A 20,384-nucleotide genomic window follows, 5' to 3' on the forward strand; every position below is an offset into this window, starting at 1 on the left:
TTTTGCAACCAGATGCCAAGCGGGAACCGGTCGCTGTGTAGTTGACAAAGCTCATAGAAACCAGTGCCAAGCTTGCAGACTGAAGAAGTGTCTCGCAATGGGAATGAACAAAGATGGTAAGTTTTAATACGTCTTGAAACTTTTCATTGATTTTGGCATAGTGGCTTTGGCATGCGTACTCTAATATCTGAGATCGTAGATTCGATCCCCAGCTGTACCATGGACTTTCTTTGCGCATTTAACGTTCGCGAAAACCGGCCTGCCTTAGAGCCAAAAAAATGCGACGGTCTGTGACAAGAGGCTACCTATTAGATTGACAAATGATCAAGAAACAGATACAGTTCTTTAAACATAATATGAATGTTCAAATATTGCAGGAAGAATTAAACATAGCGTAAAATACCGGGCGTTTTTAAAATGGGCTACCGTAATATTAAATTATCTCCATTTAATTGTTCCGTTGGGGTCGTGTCGGCACACATTACATGGTACGATTCACTCTGAGTCTGACGGCTAGCATATATGTTTTGTTATGGGAGTGATTTTGAGATTATTGTTAATTTGATGGGCTCTGTTTATTTCGTTATAGGGAAATCTTAGTTAGCCAAGTGTTTCACAAATTTGCCGTAAAAAAAGTATTTACAATTTTCTTAACCTACAAACCATGATTTGGTTCCTGTGGAAGTAGGAAGTACTTTTAATACAGCATTTCCTCGCTGTGTTGCTGATTTGTTGAGCCAGTAAACCATCAGATCTGGGGTCAGACGGTACTATCTAGAAGGCGCCCACTTAAACCTTTAATTATATGTTTATATATGATACAGACGTTGTCCTGTCTACACGTCTTTAATTTCAAAATTTCAATTTTTAATAAGCCATTTTGATGAAAATTATTATTCAAATGTTATGACAATATCTAACGATCCAGCACATGGTCACACACGATATAACACAATGATAACAAAACTTTTTTTAAATTTCGGGACATACTAAAATTAAAATTAGAATATTATTTAAAATTTGACACTGCGATGGTAGCGCCGTCTGTCGGATCCAATGTAAAACATTCCAAAATCAACAACAACTAATAAATTGAAAATTAATTAAAAAAACATTGTCCAGCGGACAAAATTGTGAATATAACCATTCCCAGATCCCCTTGAACACACACAAAAAATTTCGTCTAAATCGGTCCAGTCGTTTAGGAGGAGTTCAGTCACATACACACGCACACAAGAAATATATATATTAAGATTACCTACATACAGACAGCTGTATTATTAAACATAAACTAACCACTGCTTAGCATTTAGGAATGTTTTTTTATAGAACAAACGGGCAGGAGGCCGGTGGATCAAAGTTTGATTTTTAGGGCGCTACTGTTCAGCTTAAAAAACAGCTAACGAGTATGCTGATAAAACATGGGTGAAGACAAAGTTAATCCACAGTAAAAAAAAACAGTGGCGCTACAACCTCTTTAGGTCTTGGCCTCTATTTCATGATCATTTTTAAATCTAAAAGGCAAGTAGGTGATCAGCCTCCAGTGCCTGACACACGTCGTCGACTTTTTCGGTCTAAGACCTGTCGGTTTCCTCACGATGTTTTCCTTCACCGTTCGAGCAAATGTTAAATACGCAAATATAAATAAATTACATTGGTGCACAGGAATCAGGGAATTTTCCGGAAATCGAACCTACGACCTCAGGTATGATAGTCGCACGCTGAAGCGAATAGGCCAATACTGCTACTCCAGTAAAATTGTGAAAAAAAAATTTGATCCTTTGCTGTTGCGTGGAATTTTACCATGGAGAGTGTTCGGAGGAGTTGTTCGGATACCTGCAGCTGAGTTTCATCATCGTCGAGACAGAATACGAAATTCCACCCGTATCACCATAACGTCCGTCGTCCGCAACTGAGCGTGTCTACGGCCTTTCACATAAGCCTTTCCTTTTGTCCTCTCTTCTATAAAAAAAGACAATTCAATTAATGGTTTAATAATAATAACTCTTTATGATTTAATCTCATCGCTACAAAAAGAAGAAACAAAATTCCTAATCTCCTCTACGTATATTTAAGTCACAACTTTTAAAGATATTTTTAAATATTTAACCTGGCACGCGTCGGCACGCGACCATAACCGTTCAGTATACAAATGAGGGTTTATTCGACCCTAAAAATTGTAATTTTTACGGTTAACCCGTGCATAAGTTTGTTAGTTTAGTGATCAATTCCGGTGGGATTGAAATGGTGTAATAATGTATGGAGGAAAAAGACCTTACGCCAGCTAATTGAAGCATGTCTTAGTTTTGAAGATTCAATTATTCATCAGTATGATCAGTAAGACCTTGGAATTACAGTCAACTTTTGAAGGTTAAATACCACTTTATTAAACAGAAATACTTTGTGAAACCATCTGCCCAATGTTTCCGAATCAATTCAACTTATTGCTCTTTTAAGAGCACACCGATTTATAAAATGCCGGCAACGTAATTGCGAGCTTCTGCCTGAGTGTTAATCACTTAACATTTAATGAGCGTCCTATCCTAGTGTTTCAGTTGATAGTATTATTTATTCTCTATCTTTTTCAATTCTATCAATTCTATAAGGTGATACTAGCAAAGAACTTGTCACCGTTATAATGAGTTCTATTCGAAAAACCAAAATATTAGTTTGTAAATAATACTTTAAATAAAAAGCTAAAGCATGCAAATACAGGGATCGAGGCTCTGAATATGATTGTGTCCCATTCGGTGACCCTTGGTCCGTAGGGTTCTAATGCTATAAGACTTTATAAGGAAATTCGTAAAAGTTAGTTAACATCACAGGAGGCCGAAGACCTGCAAAGCAGCTACTTCGGACAAAGAGTTTACCTAGCTATTCAAAGGGGGAACGCTGCCAGAACCTTGCCTAAAGGGACTCCTTTTAATAATATATTCATTAATATATATCAGTTATTATATGTTAAGGTTCTATATTGTTTTTATCTTTAATTAAACCATCATAAAACATTGTAACTCTTTAATTATAAATAACTAGCTGACCCGGCGAACTTTGTTCCGCCTTAATGGCAATAAATAAGCAGTTTGGGTTTTTTTATTGGAAAAAATACAAAAAAATTAAATACCTACATTAATCATTAATTAATATTTCTGTATTTTAGTACATAGGTTGCTCTTCACTTAAGTACCTTGTGATACACGACATTTTTTGTTTTATTATCAGGCGCAAAAACAAACAACGCTGATGGTCTTCCGACCCGTGAACATGCCACGTATAATTGACCATGGGAAAAACATGAATGTTCTAGATTTAAACCACAAACTTTTAAGGATTGGCCTTGTGATTTGTTGATGGTCATGGCAAATGCAAGACGTATCGGAAATTGAAGTCTTTTAAATTCAAACGGCATATCGGTTGGGATCATCGGGATCCTCGGAATAAGAACTTCCTCACCTTTGAATTTTCCTATCATTATCGTAGCGTAAATTACATTGTTCTTCAATTTTCTAACCACCAAACGCATACCATTATGTAGTTCAGGTCATCTACATCTTTATTCTTTTTCTTCTTTTTTATCAGTAAGCAATGTAACTCTCATGTTTGTTGTCAGCTGCAGTTTCGTCACATAGCGCCATAGATTTGACGATTTGAGGCAAGCGTTTATTTCGTCGACAGCCGTAGATCTTGGAATTACTGGCAGTATTTGGCGGAAATCGCCAGACAGTAAAATCATTGCTCCTCCAAAACATCTCGATTCATTGCGTAAATCTTTTAATGTTCGGTTAAGTGCTTCCAATGCACGTTTATGCGCCATTGTGCATTCGTCCCAGATGATGATTTTCGATGCCGCTAAAACTTTGGCCATTGCTGAGTGTTTTGCAATATTACACGTTGGTTCTCCAATAGTTTGAAGATTTAACGGTAATTTTAATTCTGAATGAGCCGTACGGCATCCTTCTTACAATGTGGCTGCTATTTCAGAAGAAGCAACTGCAACCGCTATGTTGGATCTCGCCCGAACAGTTGCTAAAACTAATGACATGAGGAATGTCTTGCCAGTTCCACCAAGGGCATCTAGGAAATATAAACCACCATTTTCATCATCGTTTGCCTTCATTAAAGTATCATAAGCTTCCTTTTGTTGGTATTTCAACAGGGGTACATTCGTTTGAACTACTAAATCTAATTCCTGGTGATCATATTCACGTTCCCGTTCCAATACTCGATTAAATGCGTCATTCGACAACAACAACAAATAGAAACATTCATCATTCTTTGGATGAACTGTATACATACGACAATACCGAGTTTTATAGTTCTCTTCACTGTTTATACGAATGGGCAATAGCACTATCATTATAATTAAATTGTAAATTGTAAAAATAATTAAACGTATTTATTTAATAGAAATATTTTGAATATTGATTTCTTACAAATATCAAATTGTCATATATACGTCATTACACAGCTGTCATTATACGTCAATTACATAGCTATCATTTGCGTTTTATTATTCCAAGTCTGATTCTTATTTGTTATACCACTTTTTATAGTGACTGACGTTTCATGTCAAGTCCCACGGGAACGCTGTCGAACGGGATAAAAAGTATCCTATGTCCGTCTCCTGGCTCTAAGCTACCTCCATACCAATTTTCACTCAAATCTGTTCTTTCGTTCTTGAGTTATAAGTGGTGTAACTAACACGACTTTCTTTTATATATATAGATTTGCACACGCCTAAAAATATTTGCCTTCAGGCTCCATCCAGTAGAAAACATCCGAGGTATACTACGGACGCGGAGCACGAAGAATTTCGTACAATGACCTTTGAGTCTACTGCCAGTGATTGAAAACATTTTTTTTAAAAGTACGAATATTAAAAACGGTAGTTTAGAATTTGAGTTAGCTTTGTAAATAAGATCATCGACTTAATATAGGTAAGTACCCAAGGATAGCTTTTTACCCGACTGCGCCAGAAGGAGGGTTATGTTTTTCGAGTGTATGTATGTATAATTCTTTGACAAGCTCTACTAAGAATTAAAATTAATAGGAATTTTTAATCGCTTTCCGTTTACTGGCCATGTTAACAGTAACATAACATAAAAAAATAATACCGATAAGCGTTAAAAAAGGAATTACTACTTATAATAAAACAAACAAATGGTTATGACTAAAAGGTTTACAATCTCTGAATACGGCGGTCACTGCATCTGTGTGAGCGCAACGGCAATATGTTTATGCGCGAGCGACAAAGACATAAGATGACGGGTCATTATACGAAATTCTTCGTGCTCCGCGACCGTAGTATAGTCATCATCATCTTGAAAGTACTTGATACTTGTACTTGACCAGCGTAATGACTAATAAGAGGTTATAATGGATTGATCTTCACACACCCTTTCACATTCTCGTTTAGCAGCACAAAGGCCTGAAAATGATACCAAAATAATTAAAGAATCAATTAATTAAACCTACACATAATCAAATATCAAATAATAAAAATATATAAATATTAATATACCTAAAGAAAATTATAACAAATTTAAATAGTTCAGAGGAAAGCACCAGCTATGGTATCACCGGTACTATATAATATCTAAATAATTAAAGACATTTTCTGTTGGATTTAAAAATGCATAAATATTCCTTCATGTCACTACTTAAATACCTTGTATCTGAAAGTCTTTCGATTATTTAACCGTAAACAATATTCATAAAAATAAGCAATAAATATGTCATGAAGCACAGTTCTCATGCGATTATCTAAGTCCCCTTGAGTATTAAGTTGGCAAGCTGTTATTAGTAACCCTTGCCTGAGGCTTACCATTGTACCAATTCAATTCTCCCTAATAGAGACAATGTTGTCACTCACGCCTCTTACATCAATAGTCGATATTATATTTGGCTTATAATATCTATAACCATTAGTTTATATTTGTAAAACCTTTGCCTTTATGTAGTTTACTGGTTAGTGAATAACAAGAAAATTTTACCGAAGTGTTTTTCTCTTTATCATCTCGTTAGTAAGAGTCGTATAGGTCTTAGTTCTGTTTTTAAACTGTATTTTTACCATTTTTCGTTTTAGGTTTTTTCTCTATAAAGAATATTTTATTAATAATTCGTGGTACGATGAATAACCAACAATAATAAACACATAATTATAATAATGAACCTGTCAAAGAAAAACGTGTAGGTAATATAAATACGTGTCACGTAATTAAATTAAATAACACCAATTAAAGTGGCAAAGGAAAACGCCGAGGCGTTTGACAAAGTGAACCGTCGCTAGAACCCAAGATAATGACATTGTCGCGTCGACATCTCAAAGTGTAACTCAATTAAGCTTTCCTTTACACTGCAGAGACCCGAGAGCAAAATAATGCAAAGCTTAAAGCGATAAAGGCCAGAATATACCGGGGTTGCGCAGGGAGGCGCACTCGGTCCGCCCTCATTACTCCAACATCTTTTTGTCAGTTTCTTTTCGTGTTAAATTAAATCAATGCTACATTGTTCGAGAACTCGTAGGTTATGGTAATCGAGTAATGGAAGTTTCAAGTTTGATTGCGGAGATTTTTGTTTGCGAGTTTCAAATGAGCTTTGTTCGAGTCTGATTTATGCATGGGATCGATTTGTTTTGTTTATAGAAAAAAGTTTTCACGAATTTATAATATATTTTTAGGGCCTGTTTCACAAGGTCCGGATAAGTTCCAAATAAGCTATTTATTACTTATTGGTAGGATAAATAGTATTTTTGTGTTTCAGGACTGTCAGATAGCGCTATAGTCATGAAATGTGAAGTATCTTATTTGGAACTTTTATCTTTCGAATAATTTATGTGTTGCATAGCTATTTGGCACTTTATCCATACATTGTGAAACAGGCCCTAAATCTGTTAACTTCTTATGTGTATAACGTTATAGTTTAAATTATACCTTATAAAATGTTCAATACGACAACGCAACGAGAGATGGCTTCGGCCGTGGCCGAAACATTAGTTGACTCATTACTATTGTTCTTTATAAATCTATCAAGCATTTATAAGTCTAAAGAGGGTGGGAATTTACCGAACTATATGTTATTTTAATTTACTTTTAAAATACATCTGAGCGGATGCAACCGCATAGATTCTTCACGGTAGGGCGCTCATTTGAATAAGTGTGAACTGCCTTGGGGCAACGCTTTGTAGTTTTTGCTTAATTATGTGTTTGTAATGCCCTTCATTATAAAGAAGGCGGGTCTTGTTAGATTCGGCTTAAGGGCTTGTGGTTTATTTAATTGACGAATTTGGATTTTAATGGTATTCAACAATGTCTAATGTATGCGAATTTCGTCCTAACTACATGCAAGGTAGATTAGATTTTTCAACCTAGATCCCTTTTAATATATGCGAATGTCATCTCAACAAAATTGAGAAGCCCTCTGTGCCTGACACACGTTCATAAGTGCACAGCCGGGGATCGAACCTACTACCTAATGTTCATCAACTAGGCCAACTGCGCCTGACAGTAAACTGAACAATTTAACCAACATGAAAAACAAGGAAGGATTTTTTTCAAATGCATTTGTCGCACTCCAACATGTCTCCTAATGTTATTAATTCAAACCACAGTGGTTTTTAAATAAGAAATCTATGATATAATATTATTATATTATTTTGTTTAAAGACTCCTTACTGAGACATCATTTAACTAATCTAAGTTTAATAACATTGCTTACAGACTACAGTGTTAAAGGGAAGATGTTCTTGTGTTACATTTTTTCACTGTTTAGCACTTTAACTAACGTGAACTAACACTAATACACAATACTTTTGTAATTATATACTTTCAATAATGATATGTATATGTATATAATAAATTAAACGTTTTGCTAAGTTTTTTCGAAGGCATTCATTTGGAAAAATGACATGATTGTTTATTTAGTTTATTTTTGTGACTATGGACTATGGATTAGATTGGAAATGTAATATGAATTAGATAAATAATCGACCAGTAATGTAACGAATAAATATGAGCAGTTAGCTGAGTGGATTAGAATAAACTAAAGACTAGATTTATAGAGTATAGACTGGATCTATACACTATACCTAGACTTGATATAAAGACGGCACTATTCGATGTCGTCAAGTAAGAAAACTCTATCCGACTAAAATTATGAGTGACACAGACAAATTTGCCGGCTCCAAGAGAATTCTTTGAGGAAATGAAAGATTCATTTGTAAAATTAAATGCTAATGGAGTGATTTCATATTAATCTCGCTGTTGCGTACTGTCGCAAACAAAATTAATAATTGCTTTGCAATTTCGTTGATTATAATTCACAATTTCGGTAAAAATTGGTATAAATTATATCTGCTATGTAATTTTGTTAATAATAATTTAATAAAATAATTTTATTTACGATAAAAGATCACCATTTATCATACAGGGTCAAATGCATACATTTATCACACATCTTCGTTGGGTTTCAATATTATCGTCAGTTTTTACAAAAGACTCATGTCTAAAATAAAATTCTAAAAGAAATTTAAAATAAAATCATCTATAAGTACCTATTTATCATTTTCTATGTACGCATTTAATACTCGCTCGTACTTTGGAGGAAACCTTGCTTTAATCACAAAAAAACAACGATGTGTGTCAGGCACAGCCTACTTGCCTCTAAGAAACGATCAGGGAACAGAAACCTGAGGCCCAGTCCTAACAGGTATATGTGTTTTCTGTAGGTATATGTATAATTATGGCTGAAGTCAAACTGTACGTCTGGAGTCTAACGATATCTATTTCAATTTAACCTCAAAAAGAAACAAGTTTTGCGGGCTTTCCGCTAAATAAGAATCCTTTGTCGCTACTCCTCTCTTCGAAGACACGCTCCTTAAAAGCCAAAGCAAACATCGAAATTCTGGGCTTTGAATATATATATCGATATATCGAATGACAGTTTCGCAGTCATTTCGAAGGGAATGCTAAAAGAAGATTGTTTGTGGTCAGCAACAGGAGTCGGCTCCATATGGATTACTCTTCTCACCTATGGGCGGCGTAGTCACTTAAAAACATACTGTCAATACAGTGTCGAGAGAAGATTTTATTTATTTAAATGTCATGTCCACGTTCTCTCACTAACCTTTTTGAATTTAGTGTTTCATGGAGCGTTACGTTTCGTTTATTACGTTCACTAAAATTATATCTGATTAATTTAAATTTTATTAGCAGTTCGTCATGACTGTACCGAAATCCAACGTCGAATCCCAACACTTAACTGTTTATATCAGAGTTAAAGCTATAGACACTGATTAATGCGATTTTAATCCTTCCATAAAACCCCCAAATCCGTACCGTTTTAATCGCCCCTGTAACGTCACGTCGCCATTTTGATTTTGGACTTTACTACATCGGTTTAAGATCTAAATTCAATTGATAATGAAGTAACGATCAAATGAAGTATCCTAAAGGATTTCTAACTTTTAAGTCGACCAAGTTTGCATCCAATCTCAAAAGGCTTAAGGTCGCGTTTTGAACTGTCAAAATGATAAATCTTCAGATTTCTATAGAGGATTTTCGACTTTATTCTTTGGTGTTTGGAGTCAAAATCATTTGTGGGGTGTTCTCAGGAATCAATAACCAGTAAGCCGAATGAATTTGTTGGTTGCTAGAGGGAGCGGTACTGGTAAAATTTTGTATAGGATTGAGTGAGATGGTATGATGTTTGTCTGCTGTCTCCGTAATGGATTTAGGGATCTGTAGCAGATGAGGCTTGCACCTGATCTCCTTGATTTTATTTTTCAATTATGCCAGACTTCTTTTGAAAGGGTAATTTTATTTTTAGAATAATTTACGTGACAAATTTCACTTTCACTACGTTTAAACGAATTCTGATTCATTGCAGTTGTTTATTCAATATATAGTTCGGCTTCGCAACCCTGGGCTTTCAATATAATAAATTGTATGTATATATATGTTACACAGAGATATTGTCGCATTATAATAGTATAATAAAATCGATGTATATAGTTATTTTTAAGTTTCTCCATAATATACATTCATATTATCTTATTATTAATTTAGACATAACATTTATAACTAACAAAAATACACACATAAACACACAAAATACTTAACAATAATCAAAAGAAAAAAGAATGAGAAAAAACATTTTTTTTAAAGAACAATGTATGTATTACTAAATATTATATTGTAACAAGTACAATAATTTACTAAAAATCATTCGAAATAAAAAAAATATTTCAATATTTTATACAGGAAAGAAAAATATGATAATTGTTAAATGCTTAATATAAATTATAAAATAATACTGTATGTAAAATTGATCGAAATATAAAAACTATAGTCATCCCACTCCGGAAGTGAGAGCTCAAAGATGGCCGGCGGAAGTGGGCGGAGTCATTTGATTTATAGTGTGGCATGGCGGGGCTAACGTTAACTACACGTTATAAGTTAGTAGCTTATAGTTATTTACTACTCAGCGTTCAGCTAAGGGATTTAATTTAGGCACTGGTTAGGAAAGGAAACTGGTCATCAAAAACTCCAAAGAAATTTGTACTTGTATTCATTAATTCATAACAACCGGATATAGAGTATTTACAAGTCTCATAACTTAAATAGTGATATTCTTATGTAATATTAAAAATATGTAACAAATATATTTTTGTAACTATTTTTTTGAAAAATCATTAATATATATTTAAATGTAATTAGGTTCATAAGTAGATTGCCTACATTCTCTATTTGTATAAGGAAACAACATAACATTTTAACAGCTTAACATTTTTTTTTTCATGAAGGCTCTTCCGATATTAAGTGATACCATAGAAACTCACATTGCCAGATGCTCTCAAGTGCTCGGTTACACAGCATCGATCGTAGTTCACACAGACTCGGAACCGAAAGCTATAATATTAAATGACAGCCTTCTGCCCTCCGACACTCTCTCGGGAACCCACTCGGGTTATGTACCCACATAACCCTCTCAAGACTGCATTGAAAAAGGTTCATATATAATTCTATAAGAATTATAAGAAATCTATATTTCATAAGAAATGTATATTTAATAGTTAAATGTCCGCTGCATTGCAATGGCTGAACCATAAACAGGATTTGTCAATCAAATCAGAATAGACGTCACATTTTCCTATTCTGTTGCAGTGTAAATAAATTCGGTTGTACGGTGGAAATATCGCAATGCATTACTTAGACCCGAACCGAAAAAATCTAATGCGTGATGGATTGATCAACTTGCCTATTAAGAAAAATCATGATACAGAAATCTGAGGCCCTGACTTTTTGACAGGCTTTTTATTATTTATTACACAGTAGAATTGAATCAATAAGCACACGTTATAAATAAATGTATTCAAAATTTCGTAATAAATTCATTTGATAGATACATTTTAATTAAATCAATTGTACTTAGTTTAAGTGATTGGCTTCAGTTAAAACTTTTTGTATTTATTATAGAGATCGATCTTGATAGAACAGTGTTGCCCTAGTGGTTTCAGCATGCGACTCTCATCCTTGAGGTCGAAGGTTCTATTCCCGGCTATTCAACAATGTACATTCTGTCTCTGTGCGCATTTAACATTCGCTCGAACGGTGAAGGAATGTATGGAAACATAACTTAGACCCAAAAAGTCGATGGCTAGTATCAAGCACGCGCTGATCTTGCGTATTTAATATGCCTTTGAAAAATTGCCTGCCTTTGCCTCAGAAATCTGAGGACCAGACAGAAAAAGGGCTTGCGATCGGTTCTAAAAATTATATTCAAAAAATCATTTTTTAATCTACACAGTTATTAAAGCTAGTTATATTTTATTGATTGAAATTATAAATTTATCAATAGCTGTTCAAAACGAGCGTCAACCACGCAACACAGCCACCATCAGACCTGAAACCTTGAGAGACATGGACCAGGAGAGAGCTCTGCGTGAAGCCGCCGTCGCTGTTGGTGTATTTGGGTAAGTGTCAATTTATTATCATATAGAAAACTGAAACGATTTATTCAATTTTTTAACATTTGATTTCTTATAATAGTTTTAAGTTAAATCTACTGACACCTTTGGATCAGTTTTATTTAAAACAAATAAAATTAAATAGTAAGTAAATACTTAAAAGAAGAATTAAAGCTCTACGTATAAAACTAAATTATATCACTCCTTTACAAAGTATTCTTAGCTTTGGAAGTCTTACCTCTTAATATCAGACGAGCTCAGTCTTAAAATTTATTTAAAAGTTTTCTTTCTACTTCGTAATTAGCTACTTAGAATATATTAATTGTGACTCATTAACCCTAGGATTAGTTTTACATTTCTGCTTAGATGTTTTTTTTAGATTTTTCTTTATTTTAGTTATAGGTAGTGTTTAATGTTATTTAATTTTATTTTTCTTCTTATCTTCCGTTCTACACCCTTGATTTGAGAACTGGCAGTAAATGTAAGATTAGAAACATTTCATATACATATATTTATTATTTGACGTTCATAAGTGTACATTGTGTAACCTATATGTATAAATGATTTTAAATTTGAATATAATCAAATCAAGTTATAAGTTAGTATTGTTGTACTTTTGTAGGTATTTTTTATTTATTTATTGTTCCATACGGTTGGCTGGAAGATATGTATAGTGGCATATTAATTATGCAACATACTTTTTTATAGGTTTTTGTATAAGGTAGCGAAAATATATATTAATACAAACAAAATTGTTACTATTCTATTATCTAAGCTTAAAAAATCTTGTAATTAGTAACCCAGCCCACGCAAAAGTCTTCCAAATCAGATTGCGCATCAGAAATTAAGAATGAAATTTCCTAAACATGACCAACAAATTGCACTTGACAGTATTAAAATTAATTATTAATTCACAATAATTTTTCCCTTTTTCATCGGATTCAAATTATTTATCAAAAAAAACCTATTCATATACAAATACTTGTAAATAGTTTTCGATGGTAAAATGTCATTAAACCTAGCCATTAAACTGACGAAGATAGCTTTGAATTATTTCAAATAGTATTGCATTCGTCACGAGAGTAAAAAGAAAAGCACGTTTCACAATTCGCTGGCTTCACCATGATCTCTCTAACGGAAACGCTTTGTGGAATACTGTACTCACTCCTCTCTCCCGGAAACAGACTATTTTTATCTTATATTTTCGTAAAAAGCCTTAAAATGATTTGACAGTTTCTTGGTTAAAACTTTTCGATTTATCTATATTAATTGGTTTTTAGTTTAATATAAATATAGTATACACACTCAATGGTCCATTAACAAATGGGTACAGTTTTATATATAAATTTTTCTTATTATTAATGAATTTAGGGAGGCCAATGCCGAAAAACAAGACGATCAAGAAACCGGTGTCTAATAGGAATTAATGAGACAATATTTATATTTTCTTCAACTAAATTCAGTTAACAGCTAAGTAGAAATTATTATACTACGGGCCTGTTTCACAATTTATGGATAAAGTGCCAATTAGCTATGCAACACATAAATTATTCGAAAGATAAAAGTTCCGAATAAGATACTTGGCATTTCATGACAAATAGCGCTATCTGACAGTCGTGAAACGCAAAAATACTTTTTATCCTACAAATAAGTAACAAATAGCTTATTTGGAACTTATCCGGACATTGTGAAACAGGCCCTAATTATTTTATTTTATTGTGTGCTTATCTTATCTTATATATGTTTTAATTGTATTTTATAATTTTTAATTTCTGTTTTTTGTGAAACTTACGAGTACTAGACGCTCATAGAGTGGCGGAAAGTTTATATGTAGCCAGTTCTTCTCTTCCGTTCTACGCCCTTGATTTCAGAACTGGCAGTAAATGTAAAATTAGAAAACATTTAATATATCTATATATTTATTATTTGACGTTCGTAAGTGTACATTGTGCAACCTATATGTATAAATGATTTTATTGTATGTTGATTATTTGAATGATTATTCTATGTTCCGCATTTTAAATTTATTTATGGCAATAAATTGTGATGTATAAACGTCTTCAAGCCTTTAACTTTCTGTGTACATGTCGCATTTAGAACACAATTCTATATTTAAAAAGTAATTTGTGACAAACCAGTCAAGGTAAAAGGTCAACTAATAATTGCACGTCTAGCCATTCTATTAATAATCATAATGTCACTAATAGCGTCAAAAGTAATAATAACCGGCCATATTTAGAAGTAGAGAAGTCTGGATATGAATGACGTCAAATCATTGAGACGTAAATCAAGTTTCAAAGTGATCAAAGGTGAGTCACGGATGACCGCGTGGCGTGGTCATTTACTGGAAGGGTTTCCTCTTTGGTGCTTCATCTATTATTATCGTGCTACAAGAACACATGGACGTTCTTTGACTATTTGAATTTGGAACTTTTAAGGCATTGAAACCTGCAATTCAAGTCCTGCAATGCGAGGCTTTAGCTTACCAACGTACAGAAATCCTCTGATCAGTTATGTCACTAAATGATGCCTGCAAAGTGCGCAGGAGACTTCTATCCTTCTAGAAGGAGCTACGTTAGCCAGAACTTTACGCACAATAGATCTAGTGAGAGTCTTAGTACGGAAACTGGGTCCACAAAACTTTAATATTTAGTTTAAACTATTTTTATTTTTTAACGGTTTTTTTATGTAATAGGAGACAAACGGGCAGGAGGCTCATCTGATGTAAAGTGATACAGCCGCCCATGGACTCACGTTGCCACAAGGCTCGGTGCGTTGCCGGCCTTTCAAGAATTGGTACAAAGAGGTGGTGCGCGGCAAAAATTGTCTTAGAAAACGCTAAAAAAGATGATTCTAGTTGCCCCTTCCAAAAGGTAGTTTCGTGTTAAGAAGAATTGACAAGAAACTCCACACTTCCTCTTTTAAAATATATAATAAATAAAATAATTATATGCGAAGACAATATACTTCCAGAATAAAACGACTACACAGGTCTATTATAGTATTGTTAGTATACATGTTCCTCACATATTTACGAATATCCAAGCCGTAGAATATTATACATTAAAGAGTATTAAAAAAAGCAATAAAATTTAGATCAGCAACCAATTGATTTTGTCAACGCTCTATGGTTGTCCTATGGAGCAGGACCTGCATGTTTCCAAGCATTCTTATCTTCAATAGAATTTGTAATATGCTTGTTTACAAAGTGCACTTTTAATTTAAAAAAAGTAAATTTTCGTTCATTTAGTTTAAATATATCACAAGGTATATTGTAACATTTAACTATTATTACTATGTAGGTTAAGAATATTTATTTATTTATTTAAGTATTCCTGCAGCTAATCATTAAACAATATCCAAACAATTATATTACACATAAAAGCCAAAACGGAATACACATACAGAAAAAAAGCACAGTTTTACAAAGCACAGTTGTAAGATTGATTGATTGGTAGATTAAAATATAAATTTAATACGAAGGACCAAACAAAGCCATTATTAGTAAAAGATACCTGAGTTTCTTACATTTCTTTTTAAAGATTTTTTTAGTCACATTAAATATATCGATTTGCTGGTAATTTATGTTGTAATCTGTAATTTAAATGTATATGCCGAAATTAGTTAATTGGAATACATTTATAGCCATACCTACGTTTAAGAATGTAATAAAAATTCGTTTGTCCTAGAACTAGCAAACAAGAAAACCCACTTTCAGCGAAATGATATAACCCCAGAACATTTGGCAGTCAAATCTGAGCAATCGTGGGGAGTGCACAACGGTGTCTAGTAAATCATTTGTATGAGTTGTATGCTAATGTAATATTTGTGAATGGGACTTTTATGAGCTCTAGGAGGGAATATTTATTATTTAGTGTTTACGCGTGGTATTTTAGATTATATTGAATGTTGGAATAGTGGCGATTGCTCTGAGGAAATTTGAACTCGATTTACCATACCAATTCTTAAAAGGCCGGCAACGCGCTTGCCTACTGGCAATTTTTATTTATTAAAGAAATACACTATCCTTACAGTATATCGTACATAATACACTACTGTGAACTCTGCGAATATATTAATACAGTTTCGATCAGCATTCAGTTGTTGCAACGTTTTTCTTAACGGGGATCTGTGCATCACACTGTTTCTGGCCCTTGTTATACAACCTTGGCGTTTGTCACACATATCCCATAGGTACAAAGAAACCGTAGTTCACCATAAAAAGTAAATAATTACTAATGACGTAATCACCAAATAAGAAAATCAAAGAAAGTTAGCTAAACCCATATTCAACAAATTTTAATATGCTTGTTGCAGCCCTCCAGTATCGCTGGCAATGGCACTATCGCCAGTGCGGTACCCACTTCTATCTCCCCATTACCCAGCCTTGCCCCCACCGCCACCTATTCAGCCAGACTCCGTTCATGACACTCATGATGAAGGAAACGCTCACACTGATAGTGATGGTAAGTTTTATTCAGTATTTTATTATCTACCCGCGGCCTATACGTGATATTCAACTTAGGAAGACCTCCTTAAGAAATGAAGATAAAACTAATTTCACTATGTATAGAACTTCTTCATTCTGCTTTCAGATGACAGCATTGATGTGACAAATGAAGAGGATTCTACGTCATACTCTCCCCCAGCTATAAGCTACCCACAAAATTGCATGGCTTATGGGTGAGTTTCTCTATTGTAAAAGTTTATTTCTAATATTTACAAATGTTAATTATACAGTTTTGGTCAGCTTTTTCGTAATTCTTTCGAACAGTCTCGTCTTAATAAATTTTCTTTAAACATGTGAATGAATAATCACTACATAGTATAAAACAAAGTCGCTTTCTCTGTCCCTATATCCCTTTGAATGCTTAAATCTTTGAAACTACGCAACGGATTTTGATGCGGTTTTTTTAATAGATAGAGTGATTCAAGAAGGAAGGTTTATATGTAAAATAACATCCATTAAATAGTGGAGAAGTACTGTTATTTTTGAGGTTTCTAATGTGATGTCGTAAATAATTACATTTTTTCAATGCAATTTGCAGCGCCCTGGGTGTAGAGAGCGCTGCGGAGACGGCAGCTCGTCTCCTCTTCATGGCTGTTAAGTGGGCGAAGAACTTGCCGTCATTCGCCAGTCTCTCATTCAGAGATCAGGTAAATCAAAAACTAATCTAAAACAGTGGTTTCCCCAGGCATGGAGTGTTAAAATTTCCAAATTACTGTAACATAAATATCAATTTACAATTCTTTTCTTAAAAATAAAAGCGGGTATTTTAAATGTTACTCTGAAGCAAACTCTCATGGGCTAATTTATATGAAGAAAAATGGTGAGTTCATGGAATCGACTTCCGGTGAGAGTCTTCCCTGAGAGATACGACCTGTATCTATTTAAACTTAGAGTGACAAAGGCCGGCAACGCATTCAATAAAAATGTGTGTATGGGCTGCGATGACTGCCACTGGGCATCTTGTATGAACGTGATACGAGAATTTTATATATTGGTAGAAATTAGTACATTACTCGAAAAATGTATAATTATTTCAGGTTATCTTATTAGAAGAAGCATGGTCCGAGTTATTTCTTCTAAACGCTATACAATGGTGTCTACCATTGGACGCGGCCGCTGCGGCCTTATTTGGAACCGAACAGACTGATCAAGGTAAGCGTTATAAATACATTTATTTAAAAATATTTATGAAATAGACCTAACAAAATGAACTTAAACAAATAATTTTTGTTTAAGCTATCGCAGAATATACTTAAGAATATCAATAGCAGAAAATCACCTGCATCACACACCCCTCACACTCACACCCCACATAACACACACACACACTTGCACACAAACACACAATACAGCCGAAATAATATTCGTTAGTTAAGTGAATTTAATAAGTTTTATTGATTTTTTTTTAGAAGTATGCTCTTTATTTATTTTTGGAGTTCTCCCAGGGAAGCAGTTCAGCTCGCTAGTTCAAAATAGAAATGCCTAAAGTAGGACACAACAAAAGGCCTTCTTCCACTCAAAATACACACAATCTATGTGTCAGCCTACGAACTTTACGGCTCACGTTATATTCCGGGATAGCTTAAGTCGAGGCTTAAATAATGGTCGCTATCTGATCTGCGCGATACAATACTGAGTTTTTAATAAATATTTTTTGCAGACAGCGGTATTAGTTCTTCAACCCGTCGTCGCTTGAGGGAAGTGCTTTGTCGGTACCGCGCTGTTCTCCTGGATCCAGCTGAATTCGCTTGTATGAAGGCTATTGTGCTTTTCAAATGCGGTATGTATACATACATTATTATTTTTACATTATGTATCGTTTTGTTAATGGATAAATTCAAGGTTAGATCCAGGAGATGCCATGAGGTTTTAGCTAAAAACCAGTGTCGCTACAGACCTCTAAATCTTGCCTAAGATATATTTCGTGAATATATGTCATTCTAATAGAAGCCAAGCTATAGATCAGCCCTTCTATGCCTGTTAGATCTAAGGCATGTCAATTTCCTCACGATCTTTTCCATTACGAATAACTGTTCAATCATCTCATAGTAATAAAAAGAAAGGATGCAAGCGGTTAGAATGTTGTGTAGGCATAAAAAATACAATTGAAATGCTTTTCAGAAACACGAGGTCTCAAAGACCCTTTACAAATCGAGAACCTTCAAGACCAGGCCCAAGTGATGCTAATGTCTCACACGCGAAATGCTCATGGGGCTGCCCCTGCCCGTTTCGGTAGACTCCTCTTACTCCTGCCCCTTCTGAGATCTGTCACTCCTATGCAGTTGGAAAGAGAGTTCTTCTCTAAGACTATCGGCCAGACGCCAATGGAGAAGGTTTTGGCTGATATGTATAAGAATTAAGCTTTTAAGGCAGGGTTACTCTGTAAATGTACAGCGATATTACTCTTATTAGATATTCATGCTATGATCGCTGTATTGTGTTTTAATCTGTGGTAGACAAAAAACTAAATTTTCTTTTTTATTTTAACCAGGATTAATTTATTATGTGATTATTTAATATTTTAATATGAGAGCGGAGAAAATTGTATAAGAATTTCGTACGCACTTGCTTAGACATGTACACTCTAGTCATTTTATGAATATGTAAATATTAAATATTAGATTCAAAACGAATTAATGGCCTCGTAAGGTAATATTTGTAAATATGTAGTATGTAGCACTCAATGTGGCGTGAGCACAAAAACTATCAAATTCTCCCAAAATATTCGGTCAGTCTTAATTCATATTAAGACTCCGTGTTCCATTATCTATAATTCTAAGGTTAAGATTCAGAGTCGAGACTTAACTGTCACTACGGTATGTCAAAACGTATTTTGACAGATATCATAAACTAAAAAATAAATAACTCAAATAGAGTGTAATCCAGACTATGGTGCTGATCTGTCAAAAAACAATAAATTTTTGACGTAACGGAGACAGACATTACTCGTTTCTGAATGTTCCTACAGTTCGCGCTATGTCTCACTTCTGATGGTGTCCTTTCTACTAGGATTGAGTGAATATCCGAAATGATCGGAATGTTGTGTGATACCTGTTAGTTAGAAAAAAAATTGAATTTTAATTTGTCACGTTTGAGAATCAAAGAGAAAATCGTATTACGAAGGTTCTGGTAAATTTTTGTGCTCACTGATACGAACAAACTTACATTACCTACTAAATAGAATGATAGTTGTAATATGCTTTTATTATAGCGCCACCTGTCAAACAATTTGTAGTTGAAGTACTATGAGTTATAACTAGAAGGCGCTTATTGCAAATTTAAATGGTAAAGATTGTCAAAGTTTTCTCTATTCATATAAGCCAATAAATTTTACAATATGCCCACAGATCGAGTAAAGGTTTATGCCTTTGAATTTTCATGTTTCATGAGTCAGTTGTAAATATTAAAGAATAAATTAAATTTACGTATTTGTAAATAAACTTGCATTTGTACTTGGTAACTTGTTCCTTCGTATATATTATTATAAATGTTGTAAAAAGCCTAAATAATAAATGTTAGCTTAATTTGTGTATTAAGTATAAATACTAGTGAATGTGCTTATAATATATCGATTGTTTTCTTTCATTATAACATTATCATAGCCGTGTGTTTACTGCCATTAACCAAAATGTTCATGATTAAATGTAATTTGATGTTCAGTTGTTTTTTTATTAATATACTGCATAAAACCTTTGATACAAAAATATTTTAATTCATCCTAATTTCTGAATATACGCCATCTAGTAATTGGTTACATAATTTCAGACGTCATCGTGCTTTAATTTGTAGTTATTTTGTAGATGGCGCTAAAATACTTCAAGTAATATATTTATCTTGCGAATAAACGCCGCACTTTTTAAAATTATACACAAAAAATTCAATCTTTTCAACAAATTTTACCCATTACGA

General features: G+C 33.7%; 1 protein-coding gene across 1 annotated transcript in view; it reads left to right on the forward strand.

The window, feature by feature from the left end:
• The window catches only part of LOC111003290 (photoreceptor-specific nuclear receptor-like), a 30,739-nt gene extending 10,605 nt beyond the window's left edge, over positions 1-20,134 (forward strand). Inside the window, exons 4-11 of the mRNA XM_045632137.1 lie at positions 13-116; positions 11,857-11,971; positions 16,283-16,431; positions 16,561-16,648; positions 17,014-17,122; positions 17,513-17,627; positions 18,136-18,255; positions 18,597-20,134. Of these exons, the coding sequence (XP_045488093.1) occupies positions 13-116; positions 11,857-11,971; positions 16,283-16,431; positions 16,561-16,648; positions 17,014-17,122; positions 17,513-17,627; positions 18,136-18,255; positions 18,597-18,835 (1,039 nt within the window). The 3' untranslated portion in view covers positions 18,836-20,134. The remainder of the gene's footprint in view (positions 1-12; positions 117-11,856; positions 11,972-16,282; positions 16,432-16,560; positions 16,649-17,013; positions 17,123-17,512; positions 17,628-18,135; positions 18,256-18,596) is intronic.
• The last annotated feature ends 250 nt before the right edge of the window (positions 20,135-20,384 follow it).

This window comes from Pieris rapae, chromosome 18 (genome assembly GCF_905147795.1).
Source record: "Pieris rapae chromosome 18, ilPieRapa1.1, whole genome shotgun sequence".
In the NCBI taxonomy this organism is placed as follows: Eukaryota; Metazoa; Arthropoda; class Insecta; order Lepidoptera; family Pieridae; genus Pieris; species Pieris rapae.